The 15,415-nt window shown below is 41.1% G+C and overlaps 2 protein-coding genes across 7 annotated transcripts in view; one reads left to right on the top strand and one right to left on the bottom strand.

Moving 5' to 3' along the window:
• The window catches only part of LOC137794431 (myosin IXB), a 52,939-nt gene extending 45,063 nt beyond the window's left edge, over positions 1–7,876 (bottom strand). For all 6 annotated transcript variants that reach the window (XM_068591167.1, XM_068591168.1, XM_068591171.1 and 3 more), the window contains exon 1: positions 7,485–7,876. The gene's annotated coding sequence lies outside the window, so the exon portion shown is untranslated. The remainder of the gene's footprint in view (positions 1–7,484) is intronic.
• A 4,310-nt stretch (positions 7,877–12,186) lies between these two features.
• Positions 12,187–14,223, top strand: s1pr4 (sphingosine-1-phosphate receptor 4). The gene is made up of 2 exons (XM_068591665.1): positions 12,187–12,216; positions 12,814–14,223. The coding sequence occupies exon 2, from the start codon at positions 12,977–12,979 to the stop codon at positions 14,216–14,218; it is 1,242 nt and encodes a 413-aa protein (XP_068447766.1). The 5' UTR covers positions 12,187–12,216; positions 12,814–12,976; the 3' UTR covers positions 14,219–14,223.
• Positions 14,224–15,415: the final 1,192 nt, after the last annotated feature.

Genomic DNA, 15,415 nt, shown 5'->3' with positions numbered 1-15,415 from the left:
GCTGCAATTGGAAGCCTGCGGCACGGAGACCGATCCTAAAAGTGCAACCCCCCAAAAAAAACCAATGTACATGACTTGATATATTTGGAATGGAAATGGATCTTTAAGGCAAACATAAATAGAACCTGAATTATGTTTCTTATGTGTTTTCTTTTCCGAAGATCAAGCCTGATCCCAACGTAATCCAAAGCTAATTGTTCTCTGTAACACACTGGCTTGGTTCTGCCTGTGCATATTATGGGAATGTTCCATCACCTCTGCCGCTTTGCCTGGCTGACATTATTCACTTTTTCCTGACATCATTTCCCAAGGAGTGGTTAACGGAGTGACGATGAAAGTCTCCGACGCTAGACGATCCAATTTTTGCTAATATACTTCCATCTTTTGTAAAAAATATTTCTGTGGATTATGTAATACATTAGGAACTGCATGAAGAGTCTTAGGACTTCAGGTTCATTAAATCTCGTTCCTCTTCTGTATTTATGTCTCCATAATATTTGCAGCGCATGCAGCTGCAGAGACTATAGAATATACATAACTACTGTCATGCTTTATGTGCTCTAAAACAACCCAAACTTCTACAAATTCAGTCCGTTACAAATGCCAATTCTGTGATTCTGTGCATGACCTATGGCGACGGAGAAGACAGGTGAGATGAGGCAGGTAAATGATGGTTGATTTGAATGTACCAGTTGGAGGCACTGTTTTAGATAACAAAAATATCACATTTAAGTCCAATAATGCCTAAAAATCTCTTTCCCGTATGGCTAGTTTCAGTCTGATTCCTCCAACTGTATGAAGAACTGACTAATAAATAAATCATGATAACTACACTAAAGATAGTGCATCTCTCAGACCGTCGTTAGCTAAGCCTAATGATCCAATTTTGCACTACGGTGCAGAGGAACAGCAAATGGAGCCTTAGGGTGTGCCCTCTCCCTGCCCATAATCCAGAGCCAAGGGACAGGATCAGTGACCGCAGAGAGGATGAAGGGGGATATTATAGCACTCACCACAGCCATCAATGAGTCAGTCAATCTGTACACACACACACACACACACACACACACACACACACGATACACAAAACCGTCCCCTTCCTGAGGGGTGACCACTGTAGCTGAGGGGGCAGGGAGCAAAGGACAGAACTCAACTCAATAAATCAGACTTCAAAGGCAAAAGCACAAATTGTATTATTTTTCTACAAAAGGTTGCATTAGTTGTTGAACAGTTGTGATTTTGATGCATACAACATTTCCAGATGTATTATTATAGATAGATAGATAGATAGATAGATAGATAGATAGATAGATAGATAGATAGATAGATAGATAGATAGATAGATAGATAGATAGATAGATAGATAGATAGATAGATAGATAGATAGATAGATTAAACTATCTGGTAAATATTTGATTCAAAAAGCAGAAATCCAGAACATCAGGGCTGCTGAACTGCATATATAGCTTGTAAAACCGGGCTTTGTTGGCATCTCTCACTTTATGATACATATTTCAATATGATGAAAGCAGGTGAAAATGAAAGATGTCACGACGCACATTTAATCTAAATTCCATATGAAGTGATTGTGCACAAACTGCATGAACGAGGTTAAATATGTCTTTCATGATGTTGACAGACAGGCCACCTTTCACTTCACTGTGGAACATTTTTCAGTTGTATATTTTGGTTAAAACTTTTGTTCGGCCTATAAATCAGAATCCAAACAGAGCAGATTTGGTATAATCATAATTATCGTGATCAAGCGTTGATTCCAATGATCTTGACTTGGAGTGTTTGGACCCTGCAATAATGTCTCAGCGAATACTACGGCGCAACAAACAAATGCACTGCAAGTAGGCCATCCCCAAACAGTCGGTTTGCCTTTTCCTCACTTATACCCCATCATTACAGCTGGCTCTATTTATAAAGCCCATAAATTCAGCTTGCCGCATTGTAAGAGCCAAGTTACCAAGGAGTTTGTGGAATTGATGATTCTTGAACCTCCCCACTCTCGTTCTCTCTTTACCTCTCCTCGTCAACTAACGCAGACGGCTTGCTCAATCACCAACTTTCTTTTTGCCTGCATTCTCCATCTGGTGGTCCGGTCTCCATAAAATACAGATCACTGCAAATCCAAACTGCAAAGCTCAGTGAGCAGCTTTCTCAAAAAACGCAAGGCTATTTTTTCTTTCTGTCTTTTGGCAGAGAAAGGCGGACCCTGGAGCATTCCTGTCACATTATTGGACTAAGCACTGACGCACTGTATATGAACACAAAAGCATACCGGTGTCCCATTTCTCTTTTCTGACCTCCTTCTTGCTTTCCCCCCCTTCATACAGCTTCCCAGCTTGCTTTACTGAAAATGTGTATGGGAAATATCTTACCTGTGGAAGCCTATTGATTATCCGTCAACATATGAAGATGGGGCTTTTTCAAAGGCTCAGTGCTCCCCTGTCCCAACCCACTGGTTTACAAAAAGCAGAGTGACATCCAGCCCATCGTGGTGTTCTTGAACAGCAGCGTAAGTAACAGAGTGATACAGACATCTTAGTGATAAGCACACATGTAGTAGAAACACAAGCCTCTACACGTCTGACTCTCCTGCCAAGCCCTCGGCAACGAGCCCTTCACTATACTTCATGTAGGCGCAAACAGATTGCCACTCAACAATCGTATCCTCCTTACTGAGGCCGTTTTGCAGGGCCATGGGACTGCAGGTGTCTGCGTCATTTCACAGATTGCCTACATCATATTGCCCCAGAACATCAGCTGCACGTAGAGACAAGGCAAGCTGCTAAGGGTCTCATTAGAAATCCCTCTCCTGCCACAGCAAACCATAGTTTGGCAAGTTACTCTGTCTTTGTTCCATCTGCGACTTACATTTTCTGAAGCAAACAATAAAAAGAAGAACCCAACGACCTAATGGTAAACTCCCACAAACAGGATTACACTACAGTGGACCAACTGTGTATCATTGCTTTAAGCTAGACAAACATATGTGACCCACCAAGGCATTTGTGTGTGTGTATTTTGACTTTTCATAATGATTTAAAATAGGAGAATGTCAGCCAATCTGCCAATTTCAACATATACACCAACAAGTAGGCTGAAACCAGACTAAAATGCCAGAGCTGTTGGTATTGCCGACATAAAGTACATTTTACAGCCACCAATTTCTGTATAATTTCACACACTAATCATTATTCATCAAACAGTTGCGACAAACAAAGTAGTTTCCCAGATATTCGAGAAACACCCAACATATGTGACCCTGAAGAAACACATATGATAAGGTAAGATAGACACGAGACAGAGGAGTTAAGAGATCAATTGCAACCGATCACAAAGTTGCTTTTACTATCTTTAGTGCAAAAACAGCCCCCTCCCCTGTACTCTCTTAAGTCACACGCTAAAAATAAAATGCTCATATGTAGCAGACCACAAGACCTCTACATTGATGTAAAATAGATCAATGCAAATCCATTACCATTCTACACCCACCACTTCATTATTGTTGCCTTAAAAAAAAACATTTTGCATTTTTATGAACTCTCACAGGAGAGAGATCAGCTTGCTTGATAAGCGTTTTATAAGAAAACAGACATTAGGCAGTAAGAACATGGCCTCTACACATAAAACCAACAGCTCTGTGGAGTGTTATACACAACGTTTTGCTGAGATAAGAGATATTTATCCTTTTATCTGTGCGGAAATCAATATTCGTAACACACACAACGTAAGATTAAGTGGTTGCAAATACCCGTAATGAAGCTGAATGCAAAGCTGAGTCTGAGGAGGAAACCCTTGAATCTCTTCTCTGGTTTTCTCTGAGAAACATTGGCACAGCTATGATTGAGGCAATTATCTTTTCATCTGCAGTTTCACACAATTGCATCCACCAGGATGTGTAGACCAATTACAACTCAAGGCTGAGCTGGGGATGCAATCGGTCTTCCCTCCCCCACCCCATTTCTTGTCTTCAACCACTGTCAGCGTTGCTGTGGGGCTTGAAGAGTACAACCATTAGCAGGGGGCCATATGGCCCTCTTCTTTCAAAGATGGCCGAGAGCTCACTCTATGAACTGTTTAGAAGAAGTAAAAAAGGTATGGGATAAACTGTCTGTATTGCAACATCATTTGAGGGTTTTCTCCGGTTTACAATCAGTTGAAGACCGATAAAGACCGATCTTTGAGAAGAAGAATTAAGTGAAAGTTAATATTACAGCTCCAGTTCAGATGCCATTCAGACGTATAGACAGCATTATGTGTTCATATCTGAACAATACAAGTGTTCTTTTAGATAGCTTCCCTTTTATATTTCTAAATAGTAACTATAATTGAAAGTGAAAGATGGGAAGTTGTTGAATAAATGGAGATCTGACTCTTAAGATGGAAGCATTTTAATAAATGGAGATCTGACTTAAGATTTCTCTGAGGGATTGGGATGCTCATTAGATTTTGAGTCTGACAGATGGGAACCTTGAGTGTATTGAATATGCTGATGCCTGATCCACAGCATAGTGTTGTTGGCAGGCCCGACACGACCCGTGGGCTTACCGATGCTGCACGCACACACACACACACACACACACACACACACGCACACGCACACGCGCACACGCACACGCACACACGCACACGTACACGCACACGCACACACACCTCCTGTGTATATATCCATTTCAAACGGTACCATTATAGCATTTAAACAGAAGTATTAAAATATGTTTTGGAAAGGAAATATATAGCTCTATCATGGACCATTAGATTTGGAAAATAAATTAAATACACATGTACGGTCAAATCTGTTGCATAGTCTAAATTAAACGTAAACTATATTCTGTTCATTGTCACTTCCAGAGTTTGGTCTTGAAGAATTAATTTAAAAGGCTGTCTGGCAGGGCTCATCTTTTTAATGAGACGTCACTTGCAATTATAGTCCATGTAGAAGCTTTGTAGTTCAATGATAAACTGTGGTGAGCCCTCACTTTTATTGCGCTACGCGGTTTCAGAGACCCTCTGTAGAGTGGCGAGGGCCAGCACAGCAAGAGGAGAGCAAAACCCCATCAGGTTAACAAAAATGCATGTTGTCTAAATCTATCAACAAAACCACAACACTGAGCCTGCACAGTGCAGACATGACATTGCAGCACAGCTGCGTCGGCGACAACTTCTCCCCATGCCAAGGAGAGGCTGTGGGTAGAAGCACCAGCACCCCCAGGTGCAGCAGCAACAACAGCACTGTGGCTAGTTTATAATTAAATATGACTGTAAATGTAAAAAAAAACAAAAAAAACAGTAACATAATCAGCATTTCACTCACCAGATGCACATAAACCTATGTGGGAAAGAGGTCATCAGTAAGTCCTGAGATTCTAGGTGAGACGCTAGCTTCACTGACCAATCACAGCGCATGTTATTCTTACATAGATAAAGAGAAGTGCAATGTGATTTTTTTTAAAAGCTGTTAGACAGGTCCCAAGAAGCCATACAAGAGGCCTAAAGGAGCAGAGGAACAGATGAAGGCAGCTGTGCAATAAGAGAATAAGCTAATAGGGACAAAAATATTACAATACATCTAGTGTATTTGTAAAAAACAATTACATTGGAAAAAAGCTATAACTTTTAATTGTTATAATAATAATAATAATAATAATAATAATAATAATAATAATAATAATAATAATAATATATAATTATAAAAAAGCTAGAACTTTGTGATTCTGTTCAGGCCTTCATAGAAGGCTTAGAAGGCCCTGACGGCCCGCCACTAATCACCAGCACAACTGTTTTCAACTGTGCTAACATAATTGCACAAGTTTTGTTTTGCACAATTAGTCTTCTAAGGCAATTAGCAAACACAATGTACCATTAGAAGAGTTGCTGGAAATGGGCCTCTACACACCCATGTAGATATTTTATTAAAAACCAGATGTTTCCACATAGAATAGTCATTTAACACATTAACAATGTGTGTGTATTGCTAATGAATGTAATGTTATCTTCATTTAAAATCAGTGCCTTTCTTTGAAAAGAAGGACATGTTTTAAGTGACTCCAAACTTTTGAACGGTAATTATATATATACACACATATACACACACACATACAAACACACACACAAACACACACACACATCCCATAACCCTCCACTCATTAGACTGACAGAACGATGTGCATACAATATTTCACTTTAATAATGACTTTGCTGGTTAGGCCCCTGGAAGAACCCAACATTGTTCAGACCAAAGTGAGAGAAATGGAAAAAGGGAAATGGGGAGGGAGAGGAACTTCCAAGTGAAGTATTTTGTATGTTCCTATGTGTGATTACTTTTTTCCACCACCCAGACATTAGTCATGAAGCGAGAGCTCGGTCAGCTTGTGTGGAAGATTCCGTTAACTGTATGGAAGAAACAGCCACAAATTTAACAATATAGTGTCTTCGTGTGATTTTGAATACAGTCGCCATCAACTTCAAGCATATCTCCCAGTCCCAATAGTGGAACTAATTGAATTGATAAAGTGGACGTAGTTTCCCATGACGACAGACAAAAACAAAGAGTGGGCGGAATTAGGATTAGTGTGCAATGACAGGAAAAGCAAGTGGAGGCAGCCAGTGATATTACACAGTCAATAAGATCAGAAAGTTGTTGGTTAGTTGAAATCGAGGGATTTCGTCTGGGAAAAAAAGACATGCAACATATGTCACGATATTATTATAAAAAAGTCCCAGACCAGCACCTGATCTATATCACAATAGTGCATCAATATGCAGTATGCCCCAGCACTAGACAGATCTGTCGCTGTATTATATTATTTCACCTACCAATCATGCAATCATGGCTGTACTGTAGCCATAAATTGTGCACCACCATGGAGGGCACATAATAACAGTTATGATACACTGGTAATTTGGATAAACTGCAGTTGCCCTGTTCCAGACGATTCTGGTTTGGTTGTCCACACAACACACACACACACACACACACACACACACACACACAGATCCAGGTGACCCCCCCCCCCCCCCCCCGCCGCCCCAACTAAACAACCAGCCACTGACTTGTCGGTTAGTCACATTGTTCACCGGGCCTGGACACACACTGCAACAAGTCACATTCACACACCGACGTGAACGAGATGCACCGACGAGACAGGCGACATGTTGTTACCCACACTGTTCTTTACAGTCAGCCCAGTACGGATGTGAGAGTTTACTGGGAAAACCTTAATTTTAACCCTAAAAATGGGGATAGAACTACATTCAATGGAGAAACCGAACAACTAAGAGTTACGAATATATCCACTGAGCTACTTCACAATAAGTTCCTATAGCAGCTTTGTCAAGTCGATAAAAAAAACACATCAAATATAACCCCCCATTTTAACAAATGCATTATTTTGACCTATAGTTAGCTAGCTAAATAAACGTATACGGAACAAGCTCGGCTTAAGCCAACGAGTATTTTAGCGGACCATTACCTTTACCGGCTGTGTTTCCTCATTGTCTCGGTGTAATCCTTGATTGCATTCCCGAGCGATTCAACTGGTGAAATTATAAATGATAACCAAGTAGCAGCTTTTTTTCTTCTTCTCCCGTTTTGTGGTTCGCGTTCTTCTTTGATGAAGCGAGGCTGACTTGGATCGACCAGGCGGTAGAGTCCCACACAGACAAAGCTACAGAGTTGATTCAGTTTAGAAGATGTTTAGATCCTGGGTAACGTTAGGAAAGAAAATTAAACGGACAAAATAAACCGCCCTACGTGTTGAACAAAGACGGTCAGTCTCTGCGATAAAAAACCAGGTCCAGAAGTCCACTCGTTCCTGACAGCCTGTGTGTGTTCACACCGGCTAACCAGCTAGCTTGTCGCTACTTCCTTCATTCTGTAATGAATGAAGGAAGCTGCACTGGGCGGTGAAAAAAGAAAAAAAAGTTGAGGAAAAAGGCACGAGCCAGATTCTGCACAATGAAGGCACCCTGTTGCTCGTGAACGTTCGCGAGAGAATAGCGCCCTCTGTGGGATTACGGCGGTGGTACAGCGGCGCAAGGGCTCTGGGTGATGTCATCAGGTACACACTGACATGTTGTTTGATCTCGTTTGACACCAGTTGAGCCCCAGGCATTTTTCTCAAAGATTCCGAATGGTTTTGCATACCCATACTAAATACAGAGTATCTCCTCAACCACAAGGGCTATTTGGATAATGTCAAAAGGTATATTATACGGAAAACACTTGTGAGACTAGTTAAGAGGTTCATGTAGCAGTATATTTGTTACTGGTTTATTGGTTGACGATAGAACACAGGAAAGAAAAAAAGAAAAGAAAGTAACTTCCAAGCTGTTTTTTCGATTACAAAAAAAACTATGTGTTAACAGTGTATTACAGTAAGCTTGAGTTTGATTAAGATAAGTTAAATATTTTTAGTAATTCATTTAGTGCACATTTCGTGCACATTTCGTTTACGGTTTAGGTCCGCTGAAAGCCAAAATGCCCTAGCTTTCTTCCTGGACCTTGAACGCCTCTGGTTCCAACACAGACGGCCTCTTCTCAAGCAGATGCACCATACATACCAAGCAAGGCCATGTGGAATATTGTTTCATAAGCAAGTCATATTTAATTTTTTGGCTGGATTGTGGTGCATATCTTGTTAAGACCAGTGGATTTGGCGCAATTGGGGGATTCTCGAGGTCGTACGCTGAACAGAAAAGTGTGCTAATCATGCGTGGCAAATGTACATTTGTATAACTTGGGGAGCTCTTCTAAGTCATTTTCAAGTCCTCTCAAGTCATATTTATTATTTGTGTTAATAGTTTTCGTTGAATTGTGTTATAAACATGTAAAATGGACTTATATGCTCTTGTAAGGCCAGGTTTAGCAGTTTGTTTTTTGCTATATCACATAAGGGGCTTTGGTATCGATTCATGGGAGTCTAAGGACTTGGAAAGTGAGGAAGAGGTCTTGATGAAGAATTGAGAATGTTTGGGGGGATCAGTATGTTTCCGAGACTTTTCCCAATATTCAAACAAGGATTAAATTGTTGTTACGTTCAATATAAAACCAACACAACATATACAGTGGTGAAATTGGAATTTAGAATTCAGTTTAAAAATAATTATGAATTGTGATGTATTCCAAATAATCTTATGTTCTGTCTGCCATTCATAATTATTATAATTACAATTTTGTGACATTTCAGTATTTCAGTGAGCTTTTTAGCATTTTCAAGCAATCAAACAGTGATGACTGCTTGACAGGAAACTGACTGTGATACTGCTTTGTGGCCACCAGATGTTGACTTATCCATGCAAGGAAGGATCTTTACCTCAAAGACTTAAAGCAACCACATTTGTTAGAAATAAAATTGATCAATAAATTGCACTTATTTGCCAGATGGTGTCGCCATAATAATATAACATTTTTGTTTTGTGAGACAATAACCTCTCTACCTCTCACATGTGAAAGGAACTGTTATTTATTTGTTCAGTCTCTTTATGTCTATTACCACCATCAAACCATTTCTGTCCATAGATGTGGTGTCACACCCACTTTTAACGGTCTCAAAGCACAATAGCATCATAGTAACCACCTCTGCAACGGTGTAAGGGTTGTGTATGCCATGCAGAGCCAACAGTCTGCAGGTTTTCATTGCAGCTGGTACCCCCGAGATCATGCACCTTTTTGTTGCTCCTCATCTTTCCTCTCCAAACAAACAATAGACAGTTGAGTTGCACTGTGGGTGATGTAGGTGGCAGGTTTTGACAAGGAATAAAGAATAACATCTCTGGTTCTGCTACATCAACGTTTATGCCGTTTAAACATTTTAACAATATTTTATGTAAAATATTATAAGTGCAAACCTAAATAATTGTTATATTGTTAGGAATGCCAATATGCATATGCCTTAAAGACCAAATGCTGGGACTGAGAAAACTCTGGTGTTGTCGTAATGTCAACTCTGACTGGTACACAAGGGCTCACTGCGAAGGTGATTTTCTTTTTTTGCTTGAACAAACATTACAGATCATACATTACATTATACAGTATTATGAATGTGCGAAAACAAAGTTGGTTTTATTAGATTACAAATTAATCATTCTGCATTCAGATTTTTACAGGTGATGGATTCAAATCCCACTCGGATGGCTGTCTGATAGCAACCTGTTTGCATGCTCTCTCACCAAATGCATTGTGGGACCGGCTTCAGCCCCCTGCACCTCTGAACAAGATGCACAAATATAAAAGTGATGGAGAATAGAATCACCGGACTGCCTTGAGTGCACAAGCACAATCTTGTTTATCGCCACTACAGCACAAGTCTAGAGTTCTGGCTTTGCTTATCAGTTAAAACACACTCGCACACACACTCACACACACACACACACACACATACACACACACACACACACACGCACACACACACACACACACACACACATACACACACACACACACACACACATACACACACACACACACACACACACACACACACATACACACACACTTGTGGTTACTAACTGGTACCCATTTTGCTGTTTGAAGTCATATTTTCGGCTTAAGGGCGTTTTCAACAGTTGTGGGTGTTGTTTACACCTCAGGTTGCAGTTGCTTGCTGTGAGATGAATTGTGTTCTGTTGCTCTTTTTCCCCATTTAAATTGCAATAACAAGCTCGCCACAGTATCCTTCGATGTACATATACAAACATTCTATATAAAACAATCTTACTATAAGGTTTGGTGATGCATATCTATTGTTTTTACATCTCAGGACTAAAAAGGAGAAGTTGTGTTAGAAACAAGATACTGTGGTTTCACGGGGAAGGCCTGTGAATGTCATGCCTCACAGTTATGTGGCTTTCGTGTGATTTTATGTCTTCATTTGCACTTTCCATTTCTTGCTCTTAAACAGAGAAAACATGCAAACTGGAGACCTGTTGAGTAAAACCACAGTTTGGTTATGGACATAAATGGAAGGTGACAGGTCGCAATTTTTTTTGTATCACTAAAAAAAATATTTTCTATTAGCCCGAAAAAAAACAATTTTTCCTTGAGAACATCGGAGCATTTCATTTTATTTTCTCAAACGTTTCTCTCAAACTTTTTTCAGACCACACTCGCATGTTTTGAAGCCATTGATACATGAAAACTATATTAGTGCATACAATTAGAGCCTAGGTTGTTTGAAATACATAATCATAAGTCTTTGAACAATCCACTTTGAATGGCAATGTGTTCAGCCACGGGTTCTGGTTTTGCTTATACTTATAAAGTGGTCTCTTGACTTTGGGGTCTGGCATCACTTGCTGGTGATGCACAATGCTGGTTCTCCGTGTAGTATGTGTTCATGCTTGACTTGAAAGGGTCCTGGTTTGATTGCCGCTGCCTGCGGTAGCACGGTTGGAGGTTTGCTCAAATTGAGTGTGCCATGCATGGTGACAATATGAGCATGGAGCGAATAGTATGACTGTGTCTTGTGTACCCAAACCACCAAAAACAGCCGTGTGAAACTATACGCAGGGAGGGGCACCTTTCTATCTGACTGGGAGTTCCTGTTTTTCTACTTTCTGAGAAATATTGAGAAAAAATATAAACTCTAATTTGAGGCTTTTGTAATCAGTGCAAGTGAGATTCTTGCTACATATCCTTCAAACAATGTGCGTTGTGTTACATTTACAAAACATTTACAACCTTTTTAGTCTGACACGTGTGTTGAAAACGCCTTTCCTGTATAAGTCATCACACAGCATCTTGAGCAATATGATTGGATGTGAAATCTATATGGGTCCTGAAAAACATGGTGATCTTGATGCACTAAAAACGTGATGCAAAATTGTTGAATATCAGTAAGAATAAAATACATGTGAAATACATAGAAGATACCTGTCCAATAATGTTGACTTCTTAGAGTGTGAAATTGTATGAATTTAGGAAACTGTGAAATTCTTACAGTTTCTTCGTCATTTTTCAAGGTGATGGAACAGAACTGACGGCAATACCATTGTTGCATTGCTTGTGTGTGTGTGTGTGTGTGTGTGTGTGTGTGTGTGTGTGTGTGTGTGTGTGTGTGTGTGTGCGCGCGTGCGTGTGTGTGTGTTTTGGGTGTGGTATGTGACTATCTTCTCTGGCTTACTTCCCCATCAAAACTCACTCAGCATCTCCACCAGCAGCCAGAGTAAGGACTCACCACTACACATTATTCACACACTCTACAGGTATGGTTTTTAACATTTATTAATGGATTTTATCAACATATAATAGGATGCAATTAGAATGCAATAAAAAATGTTTTCAACAGATTTCCTGATTTCTACCTAACTTTTGGGGTATAACATGAAGTACTTCATGTGAAATTTAAAAAAAAATCATAATTTTTTATTTAAAACAATAAAACTCTTCGTGAAAAAAGAGTTGCAAGTTTCTTTAAACATGTTTGGTTAATCTCTTTTTGATTGAGGTCACTGATGATATTTTTAAGGAGAAAAAATAAATGTAAGTTTTTGCCAGTTTTGCAATTATTTAACATTATTCTCCATTCAATGTTGTTTGGGAATTGTATGCATGCATTTGCCAACATTCTTGGAAGAAAACCCTGTGTGCATTTCCTTCACGTGGTGATTTAAATGCCCTGCAGCTGCTCACTCGTCCTGCGTTAACCACAGCTCGGCAGAGTGTTGTACATGAGGGAGGCTTTTAAATGATGCCTTTTAAATTGATTGAAGCCCCGTAATGAGGAAGCCCACAATGCAGTCGTGAGAGCGAGGGGAATTGCATTCAAATTGTTGGTAATTCTTCTTCCTTTGTCTTCTCAGGTGTGTGTGTGTGTGTTGTTCACAGGCAGAGCTCCAGTGGTTAGAGTGTGATGATAGCCTGTTTGACAACAGGAGTTCCACACTAATTCCCTTGCAGCTCGTACCGGCTCGGTTCCACCTGTTCCCCACCACAGCCTCTATTTTGACCAGCAAAGCTGCTGCTATGACTATCTTCTCCTCCCTCACCTCCTCCTCCTCCTGCCCCCAATTGTACCGCTTGCCCAGTTACCCCAGCAACACCACCATATCAAACGCCACCGCTGCAGCCAGCGAGATCAACCATGTGATCCTGCGTCATTACAACCACACCGGCCGCCTGCAGAACAGGACCACCTCAAACCCACACAACCACATCAGTGCCTCCATGGCCGTCTTCCTCTTCGTCAGTATTTTGATCATCCTTGAGAATATCCTGGTGCTGGTGGCCGTCATCTCCCGCATCCGCCACAGCCGACGCTGGGTTTACGTCTGCATCGCCAACATCACACTCAGTGACCTCCTCACCGGCGCTGCCTACCTGGTCAACATCTGTATGTCCGGCAGCCAGACGTTTCTCCTCACCCCTGCTCTGTGGCTCTTCAGGGAAGGGATGCTGTTTGTGGCCCTGGCCGCATCCATATTCAGTTTGTTTCTGATTGCAGTGGAGCGTTACAGCACCATGATCAAACCACTGCCCCAGAAGTCAACGAGGAAGACATATAGGATCTACGGCTGGGTGGCACTCTGCTGGATTTTGGCAATGGTGATCGGCTTTCTCCCATTGTTGGGCTGGAACTGTGTGTGCAGCCTGGACAGATGCTCCACCCTTCTCCCTCTCTACTCCAAGACCTACATCCTATTCTCTCTCATCCTCTTCTTTCTCATCCTCCTGGCTATCGGCGGGCTCTATGGTGCCATCTACTGCCACGTACACAGGAGTGCACAGCTGGGCCCCCAGCGCAGTCGCAAACGCTCTTTGGATCTGCTTAAAACTGTGATCACTATAGTTGGAGTCTTCCTGCTTTGCTGGGGGCCACTGTTCCTGCTGCTACTGGTGGATTTCTTCTGTGACTCCCGCCAGTGTGCGCTGCTGTTCAGCGCTGACTTTTGCATCTCCCTGGCTGTCTTGAACTCTGGCCTGAATCCCATCATCTACGCCCTGGGCAGCAGTGATATGAGGAAGGCTATCGCTGAGCTGCTGTGCTGCTGCTGTCTGAAGGCTGGCCTCTGTCACCCAGACACATTCACATCCAGGGAGACCAGCAGCACATCGGAGAGCAGGAGGGACAGTCTGAGGAACAGTTTTAACAAGATCAGGAATCTGAGCGTGGCCTCCCCACCATCAACTCCAACCAAGCCTCGCAGGGCACCCAAAAAATATAGGCTGAGCTCCACCACCAGCTGCCTGTCAGTTTCAAGCGGCTAAACCACAATGTGCTCCCCACCCAAGCCAGCAGGGCCTGTGTGCACTGATACACATCTAACCGTTTCCTCTGAGTTTTGGTTTGAATGTTCAGTGCTTGGACTAAATGTGTGTGTGAGTGCTTGCACTGATGATGATAACACTCTGTCACATGACCTGTTCAAAATATCAATTCCTCCTCGCAATATATAAGCAGGGTTTTTTGTTGTTGTTGCCTCCTTTTATAATTCCTTTGACACACTTCATTGATCTGTTGTTGCACTGTACCGTGCGTCAGCGCTGGAACGTCGCCACAGACACCACAACTCTGGTACGAGCGCTTTGAATTCCTCATTACTGTGCTCACAAGAGTAATGAATCATTCATGACGCTCTAAATGCAAAGCTTTTTCTACCCCAAAGAATGTATTTGAAGAGGAAGTCAAGTGGTCTTGTTGGTATTCCCCAGTCAATAATAGAATGTGTTTTTTTATAGATATGAAGGCAGATTATTTACCATGGTTAATATAACACCTAACATGGAAATGTGAAATGTGTCGAAAAAGAAAAAAAAATATAGACTTGTAGTGCATTACATTGTGTTGTACATTTTATTGAAGTTTTACTGTATGAAAATATAAATAAAGTTTATTTTGCTTAATCTGTGAGTGCATGCTGTTTTCAGTAAGTGTACTATCTCTGTGTTCCTCTGGAGGGAGTCACATCATCGAAGCGCTGACTTGCTGCTGCGGATGGATCAGAAGAGTCTAAATGTTGTAGGCACTCACTGAAAATACTCATTACTGTAACCTCAACAAATTTACTATTTTTTAATGTACAAAATCTACATTTTACATATCCTAAAACATACAATTATGTTTTTTAATCTCTGACAAAAACAAGATATTGGTTTCGCTCATCAGTTTAATGCAGGTTTTACAAAACACTCATGAGCGAACATATCTTTTGCTTAAGTTTTAAAAGCTTGTCTTTCTTTTGACTCCTCAAAAGGCTTTTTTTTTAGGATGCTTTCCTCTCCCTGTTTTTCTGACAGGATGACCGATTGAAGTTCAGTTCTGAGGAGGTGAGGGCTGGGACTGCAGCCCCAAGGGCACACACAGCCAGGGCTAATTGATAAATGCATTATGACTGTCTGGCAGGGTAGATAAATGAGGTTTAGCAGATTGTATGCACTCATAAATTATCCATACTCCTGTACTGT

Source organism: Clinocottus analis, unplaced genomic scaffold (genome assembly GCF_023055335.1).
Source record: "Clinocottus analis isolate CAN_PGR_092001 unplaced genomic scaffold, fCliAna1.0.p SCAF_25, whole genome shotgun sequence".
Taxonomy (NCBI): domain Eukaryota; kingdom Metazoa; phylum Chordata; class Actinopteri; order Perciformes; family Cottidae; genus Clinocottus; species Clinocottus analis.
This window is presented reverse-complemented; position numbering and strand designations above follow the sequence as displayed.